This window comes from Vidua chalybeata, chromosome 10 (genome assembly GCF_026979565.1).
Source record: "Vidua chalybeata isolate OUT-0048 chromosome 10, bVidCha1 merged haplotype, whole genome shotgun sequence".
In the NCBI taxonomy this organism is placed as follows: domain Eukaryota; kingdom Metazoa; phylum Chordata; class Aves; order Passeriformes; family Viduidae; genus Vidua; species Vidua chalybeata.
Window position 1 is genome coordinate 7,111,986 of NC_071539.1, and position 21,578 is coordinate 7,133,563.

General features: G+C 38.4%; 1 protein-coding gene across 4 annotated transcripts in view; it reads right to left on the minus strand.

Annotated features, from left to right (window-relative positions):
- The window catches only part of PEX5L (peroxisomal biogenesis factor 5 like), a 105,163-nt gene that overhangs the window by 6,552 nt on the left and 77,033 nt on the right, over positions 1–21,578 (minus strand). The window contains exons 4-14 of one of the 4 annotated variants that reach the window (XM_053951934.1): positions 20,101–20,310; positions 18,909–19,035; positions 18,302–18,398; positions 17,798–17,872; positions 12,163–12,258; positions 5,562–5,678; positions 4,493–4,636; positions 3,512–3,582; positions 2,546–2,743; positions 1,042–1,207; positions 500–657 (exon numbers count right to left, since the gene is read on the minus strand). In XM_053951934.1, the coding sequence (XP_053807909.1) occupies positions 500–657; positions 1,042–1,207; positions 2,546–2,743; positions 3,512–3,582; positions 4,493–4,636; positions 5,562–5,678; positions 12,163–12,258; positions 17,798–17,872; positions 18,302–18,398; positions 18,909–19,035; positions 20,101–20,310 (1,459 nt within the window). The remainder of the gene's footprint in view (positions 1–499; positions 658–1,041; positions 1,208–2,545; positions 2,744–3,511; positions 3,583–4,492; positions 4,637–5,561; positions 5,679–12,162; positions 12,259–17,797; positions 17,873–18,301; positions 18,399–18,908; positions 19,036–20,100; positions 20,311–21,578) is intronic. The other 3 variants (XM_053951936.1, XM_053951935.1, XM_053951938.1) reach the window with 3 other exon arrangements.

Sequence of the window (21,578 nt, forward strand, 5' to 3'; positions counted from 1 at the left end):
CGTGTTGTTCTTGCTTGATTTTCATCAAGCAGGAGGGCTTGGGGGTAACACAAAACTCAGTCTACCCACACATTTGGGGGTACTGTCTTCACTGCAGCAAAACTCCCCTTCATCTTCCCTGTCTCAACCTGACAGCTGGGACCCTGGAATATCACCTTCATTCCTGAAGAACCTTTTTGATGCCATGAACTACTTGAAGCAGTTTGACTCAAGTTTCCCCTTTAAAAGACAGGCTCTTACAATTTCTTTTACAGAGACTCTTAAGAGCAGGACTGTTTTAAGTGCAAGAACAATCCCACTGATTATAATAGTACTTGCACTTAGAGCTACAAAACCGCTTTTCAGTTCTTTGTAAAAAGTTATGACCGCATTTTACAGTAGCTGAGATTATGTAGCTATGTTCTGATAACTTTTTTCTTAGATACCTCCAGCTTGAAAACGAATCTTCACCTGGCAGTTGTGATGCCTGGCTCTTTGTTTACACATCTTTCATACTCACCTGTATGCCCCTAGGTTGATGCAGCTTATCCCCAGGTTGTATCTGGAGCGGATGAAGCCAGGCTGTATTTCCAGAGCTCGTGTGTAAGCCTCCACAGCTTCTTCACTGCGGTCCCCGTTTGCCAAGGTGGCCCCAAGGCGGTTCCATAACGTATAGTCCTGGTGAGAAAATGAGTTTTCTACTGTAGGTGTCAAAAACCAGATATAATGTCTCATTTTTGCTTGCAAAGGAAAGAGGACTGCAGAAAATAGTAGTGTTGTATCTCAATTGACAAGGATTGTGAGGTTCTGCCTCGTGATCAAAGGCAATTTTTGTATTTAATACCGTTAGTCAGCACACAGGTAGGAATTGGACATGCATACATCTGCTTCTAAACAGAAGAATTATGATGTTAATTACGTCTTGTAATTAACATTTCTGTTTTGGGTCTTAAAATTTTAATGGCAGAAGTGGCATGTCATTAATAATAGCCTGATCCAGACAGGAAAAAGGAAATGGCCTGTAAGGGTAAATGTTAAAAAATGGAAAAGTTTAAAATGTACCTCTGGTCGAACAGTTAAAGCAGCACTAAATGCATCTATTGCTCTGTTGAATTCTCCATTCAGGTGAAAAAGAACCCCAAGTCCTGTCTGCAGGTCAGGGTCTATCATATCACCATTCTGGTGAGCAGCCTCCAGGTACAAATCCTTTACTTCTTCAAGTAATGAGCTAGACAAGGGAGAAAAATAACTTAAAGATCTATTATACAGTTATTTACAAATATTTCAATGTTGATTGCATAGCCTGAAATTAAAATCTTTGTAGTGGATTTATCAGAAGGGCTATATTCCTAAAATTTGTGAATGAGCTTCTTCATTGTGGCAAAGGTTTACTTCAGGGTGCTGTTGTAAACTCATGTCTGAAATAAAGAAAAATTCATCTATGAAATGAAGTCAAAGTACAGCCGTGAACTCAAGTGGAATGACATGAAGGTTTATTAAAACTATTCAATTAGATGAGTTTCTCAGACATAAAACAGCTCTTTACTTGCAAAAATAGTATTTTTAAGAGGAATAGATAAGGGACCAGCCAAGACCCTTGAAGAATGTTCCCAAAACATAAGACTTCTGTGCCCACTGTAACTTCTTAAAATCTTTGCACTGACAGCACCAGATGTCAGCAGGATGAAGCCAAAGTAGAATAACACACTTAGCAATTAAGCAGAACCTGCATATTTTATTTTTGCTCACATGAAATTATCTTGTCAACCCAGGACTTGTAAGTGATGAGGGTAAAACATAAGGCCTGTCTTCAAAATGACAAGCAGTGAGATAGCCTGAGTGGTTTGGTTCTCTAAATCATGTTTATGCCTTTAATGACTTTCTTCTGCATCTCACAGTCCAGAGGTACTTGTTTATTGTCCTCATGAAATCATCATGAAGGGCTGCCAAATCATGATTTTTTTTGTTATTTAAGATGGCCAAGATAAATCAAATTTGTATTGTCTCTTGGTTAGAACCACAACAGCTTTTAAAAAGCAGGTGCTACCTCCCAATATTCTTAGACAACTCATGTTGCACTGCAAAATGGCTCATTCCTGGATTCTGCTGGGCTGGGACATGGGAAAACAGCAGGGACAGTGCACAGCAGGAAAAACACACACACTTAGAGCTGGATAAAGGCTTAGTATGGATGTGGAAGCAGCTGAAGGATGAGGGTGCAGGATGTGGGAATAGAAAGGCAGGAGACAGGGATGGAGGAAAGTCATGGGAGTTGAGGAGATACATCCTTTTTAAGCTGTGGTGGGGTTTTTTTTGGTTTGTTTTTTTTTTTTCTTTTTTGCCTTTTTTTTTTTTTTTTTTTAACTTCCAGGGATGGCATAAAAGATAAAGTCTTCAGTCATTAAATCAAATGTTCTCTGTTGGCTTCCCTCTCCTGCTATTAGAGACATGTTCTTCCCTCATAGAGAACAGGCTGGACTTGTACAGAGCACAGGGGCACAGCAGGCACCACCAGTTCTAGGGCTGTCATTAGTATTTCCACTGTGAGGATTTCCAGTGCATTTACCTTTCATCTGCTGTCTTAGACATCCTCCTGGTAAGTGCTGGGGACCCTTTTTTGCTTCTCACAATGTACTTGTATTTTGGATTTTGCTTTATCCAGTTTCTCAGGGACTGATAGGCTTCTTGTTGGTGGCCAGTGTTGGTATAACTCACAGCCAGGGCCATCAGAGCTTTCAGGTTGTTTGGCTGCAGTTCCAAGCACCTGGGCAGAAAATAAAAAATATATTGAGATATTTCTGCAGCCAAGCACAATGCTTGAATTGTTCCAAAGTAATCCATGTGAAGAAAAACACAATCATCACTGCTGCTCTTTTGAAAACTGGGGATGAGCAAGCTCCTAAATCAGGCAACCCCTTGGATTTCAATCCAGGTAAGCTAATAAGGGACATATAAACAAGTTTGAGTATCCTTAGGTGAAATAACTTCATGGTTATCAGTGCTGATGCAACTGAATATTGCTTCAAATGGAAACATAAAAACCCATTACAGAAAGATAATAGTAATAATAATGCTTATATTTTGGAGCTACATTTTATGTACAAGAATTCTGTGATCTTCACATCTCTATCAACCTAAAGCTGTTGGCAGTTTAGCATTCAGCAGCTGAAGGGAGCTCACTCCAATTAAGAAAACCTCTTCATTAAAGGACAGACTACAGAAAATATGCCAAGTGGCTGGAATGTAAAAAAGGCACTTCATTTGCATCATGCCTAACTCTATTTATTAGGCAATGTAACTTTTCTTTTGTGCATGTACGTAAATTACTCCATGAAATATTTCACTTAATAAAACAGAAATATTAATCACTAGTCATCCCTCTGAAGTCACTGGGAGTTTCTATATCTGTGTCAATGCTCTTCTCTGCTAAATAAATGCTTCTCATTCCAAGGTAGGAATGGCATTAAATATCCCCAGGTCTCCATTACCCAGCACTCATCAGACCCCAGATTTAGGACTGATCTCCCTCTACCTTTGGAGGGCCACGATGGCTGCCTGCTCATTTTCATTTTCTGCCTGTGTTATACCCAGGAACTGCCAGGCCTGCAAAAATAATAATCATTTAGTTTGTTACATATATCCAACTGCAAACAGAGTTACAACAATACCACTGTTAAACACAGGGGTGAGGAAAAGCAGCAGATATGTCCAGCACTAACCACAGATTTTTCTACAGTGTGCACACCAACAGCCCAAATCAATGCAGTTCTGAATATCTTTGAGCCTAATAAATGTTTATAGGCAATGAATGCATGGGTATTCTGTCAGTGTATAACCACATGCTGATTTCTTAAATTTGAGTTACTGCACATTTTAAATTTTGCTACAATTTTATGGACAATAGAGAAGAACAATTTAGTTGTATATTATATATAGGGGGTTATTATATATATATAATATGTATATTATATATAGGGGGTTATTATATATATATAATATGTATATTATATATTAGGGGTTTCTAGGGAGCTTGGGATTCTCCAATTTTTTTTAAGTAATTTAATTTAATGTAGGTGGAGATTTGAAGAGCCCTAGATACAGCATAAATATTTTTAATATTTCACGAAAAACAGACTTGAAATATAAACTAGTTGAAAACAGCAACATGGAAGAAATTTCTTTCTAAATTTCTAAACTTTAAAAAATTTTTCAACAGACGTTAAATCAAAAATATTCATCTTTTTGATAGCAGTGTTTACGAGACAGTTTGAAAATACCAGGGTATGAAGGGAAGGTTTGAAATACTCCAAACAACAATATTTCAGAACCACATTCTGATCCTGTGAAGAACTCATTGTTATCTGTTTAAAGGCACACACTAATTCATAACCCTTAGAATCCAAAGTTTCAGTCAGTCATTCCTGGCGGAGGTTTGAGCCCAGAAATCATTCCCTCATTCCATGCTGCAGGGAGTTCCCTTTTGCTTTGCCAGGAAAGGCGCAGCAGTGAATACCTCAGCATCGTTGGGCTCTTGGAGAATTGCAGCCTCCAGGTATAAGATTGTAACAGGCAGGTCACCTTCTTTCATTTTTTTCAGTCCTTCCTCAAAAGCACCAGGCCAGTCTTTGAAGGGATTGTCAGTGTGGAAATAATAACCCTGGAGCAGAGAGATAATGGACCCGTGATGAATGACAAGTTGCAGGGAATGACAAGTCTAAAAATGCAATGACTCACTGTTTTCCAAATGGGTGTAAACAGCCTTTGCTCTGTGGAAATGGCACGAGCTCCCCCCGTGGAATTTCACTGACAAAAAGTGTAAAAAGTCACGTCACCAGGCATTTATGTTTCTGCTCTCTGTATTTTTACTTTAGCTCTGGAGTTATACCTACTGGTGCTTGTGCTGGGCTCTCCATCAAAGGTCATGTCAACAACTCACAGTGCCCGGGTAGGAGCAGGGCTGAAGCTCTGAGCCCAGGACATCCCATGTGGTGGTGAAGAACACACACCAAGCAGCTGACTGCCTGCAGCGCTCACAACCTCACAGCTGCTCAGTTAAAATCCTGAAATCCTCAGTTAACCTTCCAGATACTCAGTGCTGCAAGCACCTGAGTTTATTTTAGTATTCCTTTAAGTTTTGCCTTTTTCTCTTGTCACTGCAGTGTAAAGGGTGTGTGGTAATATCAGCTACATAATAGAAATCAAATTAAATACAGAGTGGAAGGAATGAAGAAAAGAGATAGAATCACCATAATTTCTATCCTCAACAGTGGTTGAATGTGCCAGCCCAGGTATTTTTATTTGGTGCTTTTCCTTAAGTGCTTCTCTTCAAAAGTGCTCATAAATCCAGCAGTTGCTTTGTGATCCTTTCAGCTGAATTTAGGCTGTGTGCAAGGCGAAACCTTTTCTCCCTGTGGCAAGGTCTTCTAAATCGGCCCCACCCACAGGCAGTTAAAGAGGACGAGCTCTCCGGGGTAAAATTAAAATTCCATGTCCAAAGAGTTTCCTTGGGCTCCTTGGAAGCGCTGAGGCTCATCTCAAAGCTGCACAGGGGGGATGTACTGCAATAAAAAACCTGGTGTTACCTTCTCAATGGTTGAGATGGTGACTTGCCCTGGTGCTTCCTGGTTCTCTGAAATCCAGTTTCTGCGAGCCATTTCTTCCCATTCTGCTTGCATTTTATCCCAAAACTCTGTGTCAGACTAGAAGAAAAGGATGGAAAGAGAAAATGAACAACAAAACTTTAAAATAAAGGGTTAAAAAAAAAACCAACAAAAAAAAAAAACCAACAAAAAAAAACCCCTAAAAAACAAAGAAAAAAAACAAACAAACAAAAAAAACCCCAAAAAACAAACTTTTGAATTTCTTTCTACCAGTGGTCTGAGTGTCAATTTTGCTGAGCAGTATAAGTTCTATTAATAATCACACAGACTGAAATACTACAGCTTCTGTTAGCAATTCCATATAATTAAATCTCATCTCTTATATTGGAATGCATTTTGTCAATAGAAAAGTCTTTATCTCAGAGGCAGCGTATGTCCTGTTTGAAGCAGGATTTGTAGCAGCTTACACTGCATTTTATTGATGCTAACAGCAAATTGTTACATAAAATTTGAAGGCAATCAATGCTGCAAGTCCCTGGACAAAGAAAAGAAAGGAAAAAAGAAAGAAAAATCAACTAAGTGCATATGCAAAAGAATAACAATAGACAAAACAGTTTGAAAGAGCAAGCATTGCTAACTTTGGTATATTCAGCATAATTTTCAGCTATGAGAAAGAGAAATGCCAAGCTTAGACAGAGGGTGTTTGTGCAAGGGATGTAATACAAATTGGGCTTTTTGACATAGTGCAGAAATCTTAATACTGCATTGTATACTCTGCTGGTGAGAGGAATCTACAAGAGATTATAGAATCATACAGTAAGATTAATATTCAGTTGAAAGATGAGGGGAAAATGCACATACAAGGGAAAGAGAAATTATGAAAAACAGATGAGATTTAGGATGATGAATGAGATTAGCAACGACCAGAAGGAGGGGACAACTGTGGCTACTAGAAAATGATGCCAAGAAACAGAAATAGAATTATAGAAGAGGAGAAGCCAAATTAAGGTGCTACTTTTTCAGCCTCCACACACTAGTCATGGGACTCTGCAAAGGAGATCCATAGCAGGGTATTTGCAGAGCACTATGAGTCTTTCCAAAATTCTCCAGTTCCTACAAGGACATGGCCAGTGTTTCAGTGAGCTGACAGCACTAAGGGGCACAGTTTCTCACTTGTTTATATCAAAGACAACAGCACAAATAAATCTATTGAGATTTACACAGAACCATTTGAGAGCAAGGTGCTAATCAAAATTAATTGAAGGTTTTATGAACTGGTCCAGATAGTTTTGTGTGAGTCTTCGTTATAAGGCTGACAACTTTGGTGCAGCTCCACAGCCAGGCATGACTGGAAAAATAGAGCTTAGACTGTGATTGTATGGCTTGCTGCAACCCTGCTTAGGTGCTGGGAAAAGGAAAGCATGCTGTCCCCCATTCAGGAAGAAATTTGGGATTGTATTAACTCAGTCTTCAGTACAGGATTGTCTGAATCATGCAATTACTGGATCTTTGAAGGTATCTGCTATGTTCCTCCGTGGAAAAGGAAATAAACTGGAACCATTCACTCTTGGAGAGGAGATTTCACTCCAGGTAGCAGCAGTGAACTGCCCCTGACCACTCTGCTGCATCACTTCTGAATTTGCTCTCATTCCAGACTTGAAGAAAATACTTTCATATAAACAGTTGTGAGCTTGTACTGAAATGTTCATTTAGGGTCTGAAAATGCTAGGACAATGAATCAGATCACTCCCTCTTTAACTCTTAGCAGCCATAACCAGAGGCAATTGAACCCCCCAAAAGATCCTGTTCAACAGATGCCTCCATCAACTGCTTCTCATTCAGCACAAATCTGCCCAGCACTGAAATAAAAATTATGTGATCATGTTTTATGTGAGCAGTAATTTTGAGATTCAGCATGAGGTAAAAATGTGGAAATTTCCCTTTCTTTCGATTAAAATTAATAAAACTACTGAAAACTAATTAGTAATAGCCCTATTTAGCCAGATTATTTTATAGAAATAATCATATATATGTGTGATATTTATATTAGAGTTTTTGCTTGCATTTCCCCCACAAAAATTCCTTATGAATCAATGGTATGGAAACATTAAATCATATTTCTGCAGATAGTAAGCAAGTGGATTTAGGTCTTAAATTCAAATTCTGCTGTTTAATTATATATTTATAATTCTCAAAGAAGTTCACTGTGTTTACACTGTGCACTCAAGTAGCCACCCTGAATGTCCATTTAAAGAGCCAAAGGAGGGGGGAAAATGCAGTAAGACCAGCTTTGCTGTAATCTCTTTTAGCTCATCCTACACTTGTTGGACACAGGACCCAGAGTAATTTTTCAGTGATAAGGGGAGGTTTGGGCCAGGCTGCAGAATTCTGAGGATGTTCAGCACGAGGGGTTTCTGACACTGCCACAGCAAAGCTGCCCTGAGCACCTGGACCAGGCTCTGACCCAGTGCTGAGCTACCAATGTCAACAGCAGAGCAGTCCAGTGTCCTTGAGGAAGAGAATTATAAATATTACACACATTTGGATATTGTAAATATTACAGTCTTTGCTGAAGGCCTAAGTTGATTTCAGCTGCCATGAGTAGCAATTTTTTCATTGACTGCAGTGGCAGGAGGGTTAAATTAATATTGAGCCTTTCTGAAAACCTGGCTTTGGATAAGGCTTCTAGGTCTAATTTTAGCTCTATTTGCTACACCACCAGTGCCAATTAACCTCATTTCAATGTTTTGGCCACATTAAGGCTGGTGAAGTACTTTGGATAAACCAAAAGTTTTCAGCCCAGTTGAACACATTTAACACATTCTCAGATCATCTGCAGCAGTTAAGAGGAATGACAACCAGGAAAAATGTTCGTACCATCTGACTTCTTCCAAGCAGAAAATTCTGCATTTTGTCAAAGAGGCTATTTTTACTCTTAGTATTTAAAGATATGCTGAAGCAGTTAAACAAATGGGAGGCAAAATATTCCCAGGCTCTTTATTTCCTATGATCCAATGAAAGGGGGCAGGGGAAGTATTTATAAATTTACCTATTGTCATAACTTCTAGAATTTTGCCTATCCTGTATTGCCAAAAGTTAATTTGAAACATTCTTCATTGACCAATGCATAAGAAAGATTCTGTCATTGTTCTCTGAATCACTGCATTACCATACTCTTTGATGTGAAAAAACACAGTAAATTAAACTTGTGTGCTTAGCTAGGTAAGATTTCCTTGGCTGATATCTTCTTGAAACAAAATCTGAAAATTTTACTGAAGCTTAGTGATGAAAAATGTTTATCAAGGCAAAGATTCCCACTGTGTTTTGAGAGTATCAAATAAAATGTATCTGAATGACTCAAGTTCCTGGTTCCTAATTTAACATGGTTTGGCCAGTCTTAGGCCCAGCCAAAAAAATGTCTAAATAGTGAGACAGGAACATTGTCGGTACAGAGAGGATCCAAGCAGTACTCATGGGAACCACAAAGCTGATGGTCCTGGAATACTTTTTCCTAGGCTAGAACAAATTAATCCCATCTTTTTCCTCCTATTGTCACATAATTTAGCTGTAATGTGCTCTGATGCTTCAAAGCAGAACATTATACAGCAGATGGTTCATGTGACATTGTGTTGTAAATAAAATGATGCTGGGAAGGACAGCTCAAAATTTCTTATGCATAAGCTCACAAAACAGTGTGGCATCTGCAGTTTAATCAGAGAAATGTGGAACAAGAAAATAACAAAACAGCTTTCTTTCCATCTCTGAGACTTCTCAGTTAGAAGTTTTTGCACCTTCTTGCTTTTATTTTTATTTATTTTAACTCATCACCGGTAGGATGGTGGTTGATAAAACAATTGTTTTAATGGAATATAAGTACAAGATGGATCTCAATCCCCATCCTGGCATTTTTTAAAAATTCAAACGTACAAATTTTTGCTGAAATAGAGCTAATTATCAGAAAGATTGTGTTAAAACATAGTTCTTATAGCACTTGGAAAATATTGAGGCAAAAAATCATGAGGCAAAAAATCAAGAAAATATTGAGACAAAAAATCAAATTCAGTTTCCAGAATAACAGAAAAGGTAGCAAGGTCTGCAAGCACCCAAACACTGCAAGGGAATCTGGACCCTCTCTAGTAAAAAAGCTATTTTACTCACCACTTTATTCTTAAAAGATTCCCCAATGGCATAGACATCTTTAAACCTTCTTAAGAAAGAATTACCTCACAAGTCTTCATTAATCTCAAAGTTTGACATCTTAAAACCATTCCCAAAGCGCTGAGGTGAATACTGGGTGGAGGATAAAGTTTGGTGTCTTCATTTACTGAATTGTTAATTAATTCCTTTCGAACTAGGCCACCAAGAACCTGAGACTTACTTCCTTTTCTTGATCAGTTTTCTGGCTAATCTTTCCACTTGGAGCTTTCCCAAAATCAAAGAATATTACAGAAACATCCAAAGCCTAAAAGATGAATTTTTGACCTGTATCTATTCTCTGCTTAAGAAAGCACTAATCTTTCTGAGATGGGCTCCAATTTATTTCAATCACTCCAGCTTTCTTACTACTTCATTTTAGCTAGGATGAAAATTCAGCTCTTTTCATATGCAAATGGAAATAACTGCTCTGTAAGGTCTTGAAGAATCCTTTCCTTTACATTTTAACTACCTGGCCCAAGGTTCTATTTTAAGCAGAAAGAATAACTTAAGGCTGCCAGCTACAGCTGGGGAAACATTTAATTTGATTCTTTTTAACAGCCATTTCAGAGAGTATTTTCAAGTATTTTAACAACCTGTCTCTGTTGCCTCAGAAAGACCTTTTAATCTGTAGGGTTTTGGGGGATTTTTAACAATATATTCTCCTCCTTACCTTACTCTGCCCAGTAATTCACTAATGTCTTGAAATCTGTTGTTGGACTCAACTCATTTTTCTTTCTGCTGAGTGTCTGGAAACTCCCCATCACACAAGTTTCTGGCAGCTGCAGGAGTTCTGACATCATTTGCTTAACCACCAGCACTGAGATGTTCAACATGAGAGTCCCTGTGCTGCCTGCCCAGGTCACAGCACAGCACATCCCACCCTGAGGATCAGCCTGCCCTGCAAGTAGGAACATCTAAGGCGTTTCAAGCAGTGGCAATTTGAAAGCAAGTTCCCTCCTTTCCTGCCAGGAGCAAATGTGTGTGATGTGTGGCACCAGAAATATCTCCTGTGCCTCAGCAGAAGTTGTTTACGAAAGAATTTATTTGATCTGGAAAGAAAAAATGTCTTCGGTGCTTGGTTTGTGAAAGAGCTAATTTACTGATTTTGTCCATTTTAGCCTTGTATGCTGAGACCAGATTTTTCTGTGTGTGTGCAATAAAATCCCAAGAAACCCTACATCTTACCATAGCATATAATGAAAAAACCCTACAAATCAGATTAATTACTTCAACAAAAAATTCTCTTTCTAGCTAGAAGCCAGTATCAGACTTAGGCATAGTTTTGTTTCTCATCAGCCAATATTAATCTAGAATAGTTCAACTGTCAACACTGGAATTAGACTGGCATATAACTTGAGTTAGAAGAGTATTAAAATGCATGACTAAAATTTAACCTAAACTCAAACATCCCTAAAGTGTTCTAGATGGTTTGGAGACTAATGAGCCTGCAGTGCTAAAAATGCTAAAAATAACCAGTTTTGAGGAACTAGTTTCACAGCTTCATCCTCTGCACCCTAAGAACTCATTTCAGTGGCTGTTACATAATTTAGCCTGAAATTCTGTCCTTGCTGGGATGGAGCTGTCTTGGCTCTTTGTGCTGATGGGATTTTGAAGGGTTGCCCATAGAACCCCTGAGAAGATAACGAATATAATGATACTCCAGACCAATGCTTATATCTAATTTTTTTGTGGAGTTCTGCTAAAAAACCTGTGTTCTACTTCATGTGTGTAGACAGGGTTAATTTGGACTAGTGGTATAGGACAACACTCAAGAGATGCTTTAGATGTTGGAAATGTAGAAGTCAGTGAAAAAACCCCAGAAGTGCAATAGGAGAACTATCCAAAGACTTCTGTCTTTTCAAACCAGATAGATTTACCAGGAAACAAGAATACTCCTGTGCTAAGCATTCTGCCACTGGTTGTAAGAATGTGAAAATGGTGCTTGGTTGGTGCCTCTGTACAGCTCTGCTTTACAGCAGGTAATTGTGCTGTTCATCAGTGGTTCTGAGCTCTGGTTGCACAGGGGAGACTTGGTTTGTGCCTGGGTGTAAAGAACCGATGGCACAAAATTGCTGGGGAGAAATGTTTCCCTCTTTTACTTGTGGTTTGGAGTTAGCTACATTTATGGGGCATTTACCCATTTGCTCTAGCAATAAAAATCCAGCTTAAAAACTTGGTTCTCTCTAATTTTTTTTTATAGCTAAGTGTTTAGGATTTCCTGTTTTTAAAGAGACAAGCTGATATTTTAAATTAATAGCTCCATGAATTGCACATTTTCTCTGTTTTAAATAATCCAATTCCAACTCTCTCCTCTGCTTGTGCTGCAAGATAAAAAAGAAATCTGTAGAACATCAGCTGAAAATGAAAACAGAAAATGAAATAATACCTCAACAGCTGCCTTTGCTCTTTCAAATTCCTCCTCCAAGGAGTGATTTCTGGAGAGAAGAGGTGTTCCCCAACGCTGCTCCTTACTTGACCGTGCCTAAAAAATAAAAGAATAAATCAGAAAGGGATGATAGACCCTCTGTCACACTTCTGAGTTATTTCTTTAATTGTCTAGAGCCCCAAATGGCCTTTTTCTTGGGAAAAACTACTTGTTTCCATGCATGAATTCCTCTGAATTCTCTTACGCTGTAGCAGAGACCACTTCTCATGGGAAGTAGAGTAATTTATCTTTTTCAGATTTTTCTTTTCACTCAAGATGTGTGAAAGATACATACAAGAAAAGGCAGTGCAAGGCTTGGACTACAAAAGGAGAGAGCTGACTATATTGTATAAGACTTTTACCTTCCTTGTTCTTCCTGCATTATGACTGTGGCAGTGCTTTCCACTGACTACGAGCCAGGAAGAAAATATATATTTTTTTTTTCCCTGCACATTTTGTGGTTTTCTTTCAGGTTTTCTTTTGGGTTCACATTGGAGAGCCAGGTTTGCCCTGGATACCACTGGAAGGGCAAAGCCTTTTAACAATCAGCATCTCTCTTATGTACCATACTATTGGTCAATCCCACGGGAAGCACATAACTTTTTCCCTGTTCATTTTCTAAAAACAATGGGAGTTGTTTTTTTTTTTTTTACAAAAAGCACTGTACAAAACCAAACAATATTTAAGGATGCAAGAAAAAGCACAAAGTGGCCTAATCTTGCTAAACAAGGCTCTGACTGCTAATCCCTTCCCCAGTGTTTGTCAAGAGGTTAAACTCATTAGCCACTTGTGTGCCCGTGCTTCCAATTGCATTAATTTCCCTGATTGTATTTCTGATGACTGCACTTGTAATATTAAATTTCTGTGAACCACACTGCTGAAAGACTAATTTTGATCACATCAGACTCATTGGGCTGTCTCTGCAAATGTTGGAATGGGCTCTGCTGGGATGGAACATCTGACACTCATATATGCCACATGTGATGTATGGTCAAACACATTTCTCCATGGTGGTACACACATGGCTTTTTGCCTAGAAAGATGACATTCATTTGTCAAATGAGCCCTAGGTTTTCTGTTTTGTTCCTGAGGCTTTGGTCTCTCAGTTAGAGAGTGATGAGTGAAAGGCACATTGAGTGGATGAAACACATGAGGTAAGAAAACAAGGATACAGCACAATTTCTGTGAGAAGCTCGTGGTGGTGGAGGGCACTGTGAGTGTTCTCCTGTGCTGGCCTCTGCACTTGGCTCTGACAGGAATCTCAGAGTGTGAGGGAATGTCCACACTGAGGATCTGTTGCTTCTGCTTTCACATCTTCTACCTCTAGCCCATGTTTGGAAAATACAAATTTTCATTTGGTGAGGCCAGGAAGAGATTTCAGGTTGTCATTGAAAACAAACCAAAACCCAGTCCTATACATAAAACAGTTCTTTTACTGATTAATAGAATTTAGGGCAGAAGAGATAACAGGTTCAGATCATTTGTCTGTGTATCACATGATGGCATTTGTCACTCAACACCCATGGAACCAAAATTATGTTCTTCAGAGAATAAACGGAGGTTGTCTGGAATAAATGTCTTAGAGGAAGCTGCTTGAGTTTAATTTAAAGTTATCAAGAGACCTTAATGTCATCACTTTGTTTTCAATTTGTTTAACTGCCCTCCTTGTTTCTCTTACTAATTTTAATTTCAGCTTCCCTCTATTATTTCTTTTTTTTTTCTTACTTTTTAATACTCCTTATTTTCTTTGTAGAAAGGTACTGATGAGTTTAATCAGGTTTTAGTGATATAAGACATTTAATAATATAAAAGCATCAAAATATTAAATATTCTCAATATGAAACATTCAGATTTTAACCTTTTTGTGTCACTTTTACTCTCCCCCTTAATTTTCTATAGCCATACAGACAACCAAAATGAGCTCTTTATTCCAGCACCTGTCTTACTGCTTCTCTATGCAGAAACCAGGTGATCTCCTGTTTCCCATTAATTATGTTTGCTGCTACAGACTCCTCTTCCCCCAGTACTGCACAGGGAACACTCCTGTTGTTTCAAACTGCCACAAAGCACAGTGTTGTAAGCAGAGCCCGTGTTCTTGCTCTGAAATGTGTGATTTTCTAAGGGACTGTATTGCAATGTGCATTTATACAGTTGCCTTGATCACCAGCTCCTTTTTACATAGCTCTTCTTTTTTTTTTTTTTAATTTTTTTGTATTCCACTGTTGCATCACATGGAAATTCTCTGAGGAATTTGCTTGCATGTTTATTTTCAGATCAATAAAACTGAAGAACATTGTCTTTGGAATCCCAGAACAATCCCTATGTGATTAGAATCCTAGTAAATAACTACTGCTCCTGAGACCTCAGGTTGGCCAGGTTTAATCTGTTTAACAACTGCTTTATTCACATTGTGTTGTGTCAATTTTACAATCAGAATATGACATATTAATTCAGAACTCTTGTAGAATATCAGACATCAACATTTATCAACTCGACCTGTAATCCGATCAAAGAATTAAATTTGTTTTTCTTGACACAGCACTCTATTGATAGGCTCTAATTATGTTCCTGGCCTTTTCATTATTTATGACTTGGCTCCTGCAAACAGTTTGATTACTTCTGCTTTTTACCCATTTGTTTCCAGTGACTGCCATTCCTTAGGTCAAGGACAGTGCTGTAAATGAGGATGTTCAGACTGAGCTGTACTGCAGAAGGGCAGAGTGAGCTTCCAGGGGCAGCACAGAGGTGAGGGGGCAGAGGACAAGAAGCACAGAGGTCCCCTCCTCTGCCACATGACACTTTGTCCCCACATCATCCCCACAGAAACAGACTTTCCCCTCCCTTAAATGAACATGAACAAAAGCCACATCAGCTGCATTTGCACACGGGACAATGCAGAGGTGTCCTGTGGGTTGTGACACCCAGAAATGAAGAGCCTCTTGAAAAGCCCCGGATTTGCTGCTTTTTGCTGGTCAGGGGAGAGGGGATGGGAGTGGAGGGGCAGCCCTGGAGAGCTCCACAGCTTCAGCAGGTGATGGGGTGGGGCCTTCCCCAAGGAGCCCCCCCAGGCGGGCCAGGCTGTGTCCAGGGCTGGACCCTGCACACTGAGGTTTGATATTCTCCCCTCTCTACAACGCAGGTGCTGTAGCTGATCATGGCTTCTGTGTTCAGGGACAAACCCTCCCATTCCAATGCATTTGCACACATTTTCCTGCACTTGTATTCTCCTTATGTGCTGTTGGACTTTAACTGTTGGTGAGAGGCTTAAATTACAGTCCTAACTATTGATCAAGTCTTCAAATAATGAGCTAAATCTGTCCCTTGTAACTCTTCATTTCCTTAGAGCAAATGGCACATCCAAGGGAAGTTAGGGCCATTAGTCTTTCTGTAGCTATTTTGCAGAAGGGGGGAATTAATTTCACATTCTAAATAGTCTTGTCTCAAACTGGAGATTTTTAAGTTTTACGAGATTTGCACTATACCTTTGTCTAAGAGCATTGACATATTAGAATTAGGTACAGATTTTTAGCATGTCAGGGGTTTTGTATACTCTATGAGCAATGAAATAGTTAAAATGCCTAGGAAAATATTTATTTAAAAAGTTAAAGCATGAACAGACTTTATGCAGAGAAAATGGAACATATTCCCTTCCTCTACAGTTTATAATTTTAAGATTAAAAACAACACTTCAAAATCCCCCCCTTCCTCCAAACACTGTAGGATATCTCAATACCAATAAAAGCATAACAAGGAACTTTTCAGAATGGCAGATAAAAGAAAGAACAAGGATACTTTGGGCCAATGCAGTTTAAGAGTTAATCATATGTAAAATATGATGTGAGTAAATGCTGAGAAGCAAGACAGCCACATCCAGTGACAGCCACCAGTGACCACTGCCCATTACAGCCTTCAAACACATTTCTCCCTTGTAGCTCAAAGCTTGTCTTTTGGAATTTGTATTGGCACAAGTGCTGGTAAATAAAGGATTTTGTTAAGAAGATTGCATAATTTTAATGAAAATATGACCTAGTTACTTAGCATTTCACTTTGAGGAGCTAAATCTAACATGTCAAAGATGAGTGATGAGGTGATTGGGAAACTGCTGATGGAAAACTGCAGCAAGTTTGACAAGATGAAATCTTTAGGGTATGGCAGAATGCGTTGTATTTGCAAAGGTTACCCTTAAATGAGATAGACAAGACCTATAGAGGACAAAGTATGGAAAACATATGCTTTGATAAAGGCCCTAAAGTGATTTCTTTTGCAAGCAGATTAAGAACTCAGTCAAGACAGATGAGCCTGAGTGCTGGGAGCTGACAACTCTGACAGTCCAAGTACGAGCAGGATGAAGGAGGCAGTGAACAAAACCACATTTCTGAGTAACCTACCTAGAATAAGAACACGTTCTCACTTCAGGTCATTTCTCTTCATTAATTAATTATGTTATTTTAACATTTTGTTGCTCAAATGGACGACAGGTTTGAAACAAGCAGGTTACGACAATCCACAACAAAACATGAAATGTACCAAGACAACAGATAAGAAATTTAGTCTCTGTTTTTTTTTCAAGTAGGCTTATTCAACTTCATGGTTTTTTATTTTGAAGTAACAGTCATTTTAAAAAACATTATGGAGCCTCAACTGACTGAACTTAAACTGAGTGAAAAATGTGGATTTTTGCTTATGCAGTTATTCTAGTGGAAGAGAAAAAGGAAATAGACAATATAGACCAAGTAGAAATACACTGCATTTGCAGTTGCTTTTACAGAAAGCCACAGCATTTAAATCCTGTGACTGTCTACTTGGCTTACACACGTCTTGGTTGAGCACAAATGTCCTGGAATTTGGATCTGCTGGGCTGAGGAGCAGTTTCCTAAAAGAGAGTCAGAGGTGCTTCAATATGAGCTCAAAGCACATGAGAACACACCATCCATTTCAAGTGGATGGCATTGTGTAATCGTATTTTCCGTTACTAAGATGTACAAATCTATTGTAGAGAAAGGGAAAGTATCATGCATCACAACTAGTGTGAGGCTTTCCAGAGGAAAAAAAAAAACCCTGCTTGTAATGTAGAGATGGCAGTGAAGTAAAGAACATGTTTGTGCCTAAGAAAAACCCAAAAAAATGGATCTGATAACTGGGTTCTGTTTCTACTTTCTGGGGAAAAAAAAAAAAAAAGGTGTATAATCTCAGGATATACATTTGGCAAGTAGTGTCTCATTTTTTTTATTTTTCCATTTTCAAATGAGGCAATTATTTTTCATTAATTTCCAGATTTTCTATCTGACAGAAGGTTTTTGAAGTCCAAGCCTAAAAATAGCTGTGGGAGGCGAGAAAACTGTTTTCAACTAAAAGCTAATCCATCAGAAAACTCTCTCTTCCCCCTTCCAGTGGCAATGGCTGAAGTCTTTCCGTTAAAAAGTAAGAAGCAGCAAAGAAGGTGTGTGAACAACCTGATCTATCAGAATACATATATAAATGTGTTTGTACACATTTGTACCTGTGTGTGCATACATACATGCAACCCTCAGTAATCATTTCCAACAAGACCTGTCCAAGACACAATACAACAGTGGAATTGGGCAAATCTACAAACCTTTAGCCCAGAGCCCTCCGAATTAGAGTTCCTTTTCCAGCAGGAAAAAGTCCTGTGACCACACTGCTCCCCCACCTGTGGAGATAAACTGCTAATGAGCATTGCTGTCATGATTGCTTCCTGTTTTCCTCAGCAATTTCCCAGTTCTGGGGTTCCTGCCTGACCAAGAGACCTAAAGGATAGAATTCAACATGGGTAGGGAACCACTACAAGTCTGAATTTCAGAACTGGAGGGAGGGGAGAAAAGAAGGTGCTGTAAATTGTAGTTTGAAGTTTTCCCCTCTGTACAGGAAGGCCACAGTTCACTGCAGTATTAAACTCTGAATGTTTCAGGTGCTGACATATTCAATTTCATAACCTGTTCATTTCAGAGGTGTGTGAAGATGTTTTCCCTGATGATCCTGAAAATATCCCTTGAACAGTTCTCCCAGGAGGTCAGTGATTAGCCAATGGGAAGTCCCTCCTTATCTTTTTATGGTTAATAAATCTACCAAATCCTCTTACCTGTATTGCAGGTGCAAGTTCTAATTCTGATGCTGAATCAGAGTCCAAGGCACTCTTGACATTAGTCAGCTCAGACTGTGATCTGTTTTCTGTGGACCTAGAAATAATGCATTACACACTCAGCACTAGGGCACGCTGCCCTATGTCTTTCAGGTTCACAAGCACACAGTGATTAATCAGGTTATTTCTTTCAGCTCAATTGTTTGACTTGCACTAACACTTAATCAAAAGTGCCTGAATCCTTCTTTGTGTTCTCTTCTATTTCATAGACAGGGAAACTGAGGCTAGACAAAGACACAAGTCTGTGCCTCAGCCAGTGTCTAAAAATCAGCCACCACAATAAAGGATTTCACTGCATGTCTCTGTAGAATTCTCACCACCATTTATTAAGTAATTGCACCTGCTACTTTCCACAACATTAAAAATTGCTGGCAAAATGGCATTTTATAGTGCACTTCCTTATGATACATTGTCAAAAATATGTGCTTGAACACATTTAATGTCACCATAATAGGTTTAAAATTATGATTTGTTATCAAGAAAGTATTTCTGTGAATTAAGAAAGCTGGGCTGGAAATATTTTTTTAAGGAAAGCAAAAAGTTGTACCATAAAATCTCTTTTGATGGAGCTCTGGATGATGATGATGTTCGCTCTGCAGAAGGGTGGACCTTGCTACTCCTGTCTCCATGAAAACTGACATCATCCCATTTCTCTATCTGTGTCTGAATATCAACTGAAAAATAAAGAATATATATGAATCTTTCAAGAAACTACTGCTGAGAATTTTATCTCCTCTGTAAAATGTGTGTTATAGAGAAAATAATGCCACCAAAGCCTATATTTTAATAATGGTCCAACATAAAGAAATATTGTGCACCTTTCTAGTTGATATGGTGTGAAAATATTTGGAAATTCACAACGCTTTTCTGAATCTGTTAGCATTCATGGTCAGAATGTCAGTGTAACTCGACTTAAAATCAGTGATTTGTATGTAATTTGGACAAATTGTGAAAATGAAGCTTCTTTTAGAGACTAACGTGTAAAAATGACTATGTAGGCAACTGATGTTATTCAGTCATGTCAGACTCACTTTGCAAAGATCAGATGTTCAGCTCCTGTTTGAAGATAAAGGTCTCTGAAAGAATTTCTGTGATGATGAATGGAAAATTTGCTGCCTTGGTATAAATTACATTTACCTTGCAAATTTCTCAGTTGCACTGCAAGTAATTTAGTTTGGATGGAACTAAATCAAATTCACCTTTTCCAAAGCTTGTCGATAGATCAGGATTGGCAGGAAATTGAGTTGTTTTGGGGATTTTTTTTTTCAGCCTGTATAAATATATCTCTCCTGTCAAGAACGGATATTTTTTTCTCTGCTGTGCATAGATAAAGCAGTATTTACAAACATAAATGTGCATTTCTGACACCTGCAGTTCTGAAAAGGACATCAATATGGGCTGCCTCTCATTTGTGTCCTTTACCAATTTCTCATCACGCCCCTACAGATTTTTCTACCATTTTACACACGCTGACTAAATTCCTTTTCCAAAGAAATTTCAAAACTTTATTAGCACACTTAGGGTCAACTTAATAGGTATAATGGCTGAGGCAAAATGTAATATGTGTTCACAGTGAGGTTTAAAGTGCTTCAGGTTGTTTATAATGGGGAGCAAATGCTACGCTGCTGAAATGTGGTGCAGCAAATATTCTGGTGTTGCTCATTTTTTTGTGATAGTAGCCAGGAGAGACTTGTGCTAAGCAGGGCAAGGGAGCACTGATAAAACAGCTACACTCTTACCTAAATCTAGAGAAGACTTGTCTGCAACTCTGGCAGCCTGGGCTTTCTGCTCAGAATCCACACTGATCAGGTCAGGATTCTCTGTCTTCTTTCTGTGGGTTGAAGCTTTTAAGCCTTCAGTTCTTGAAGGATTCTCTGATTTCTTTGCTTTGTTTTGGGTTTGTAAGACAGGTTCACTAAGATCCAAGAGATCCAGACCTGTTGATAATACTTAGAGACAAAATGTTAAAATTCAATGTTGTTTTAATTCAAATATCTCACTTTTTAAGACTTGTTTTAATTGGGGAAAAAAATTACTGATGTGCTTGCATTTGGCTAGAGTGAGTGTGTATTTTCTGGCTAAAGATGATGACCAGTATATTAAAATATGCCTGGGGGTTTCAAGTGCTTAAATGAATGCAATTTAGTGGATTTGCAAAAAAGGCTTTTCCTCTAAAAATCTTAAAGACATCTGGGGTCTTATGGCTGGGGTCTTCACAGGTTTTCATCTTTTGTGAGGGTTCCCTGTTCAGTTGAGCCTTTAGATAATACTTGGTTTAATCTTAGATGTTTTGAGTCCTGCTAACAGCTGCTTAGGGCAGTGCTGTTGTGCCACGATTCTTTTGGGGATAGCTTTGGGGGTGCACCTGGGGCAAAAAGGAATGAAGAGGTTTATTTATGTTTTCTATTGTTGTTGCTGTTTGTTGTTGGTGCTTGGGCCATAAATACTGAATACAAAGTCTAATGCCATTTCTATTAAGGACTGTATCAATATGAAAGAAATGTTCAATTTCAGCTCTTCTTTTAAAATTTGCCTAAAGAGTAACATTCACACTTCTTTAGCATGTAAAAGGTAGAAAAACTTCTTTTTTTTCATCATGTTACAGAGCAGGTGTTTTTGATAAATCGATTTGCATTATCTCTTGCAGTGCTTTACCTTTGTTCTTGGAAATCACTGAATTTCATCAATCTTCATAGAATATTTTTTTGTTTTATTATTAAATAAATCTAATTAACACCCCCACCCCAATCTGATAGATATTCAAGGAAGGTGTAGAATTTACAGGTACATTTTAAAACAAGCACAATTCTTGAACAATCTGGAGTAGTTCTATTCATCCCTGTAATATCTTCAGCTATATCTTTTAAAGGGAAAAAGTATTACTTACAGTTGTTACCTAATTCAGTATTTCAGCTTTTGTTACTAGAACTTGCATGCTGCTTTAGACACATTAATTAGATGTGAAGATAATCACTCAGCTGTCAATTATTCATTTAATAATTTGCACGGATATAAATTTTAATTAAATGGCTTCTAACAAGCCAAGTCCTTTTATGAGACAGGAAGAGAGCCCAGTAGTGCAGTGCTGATATTATTGTCTCAGCTGATCTGCTCAACAGCATCGATTACCTCTGCACAGATACTGAGTAGGAGTGGGATGATTTCTAAAAATACTTCCAAATGACAATACTTCAAAGAGAATTCAGTATAATTCAAA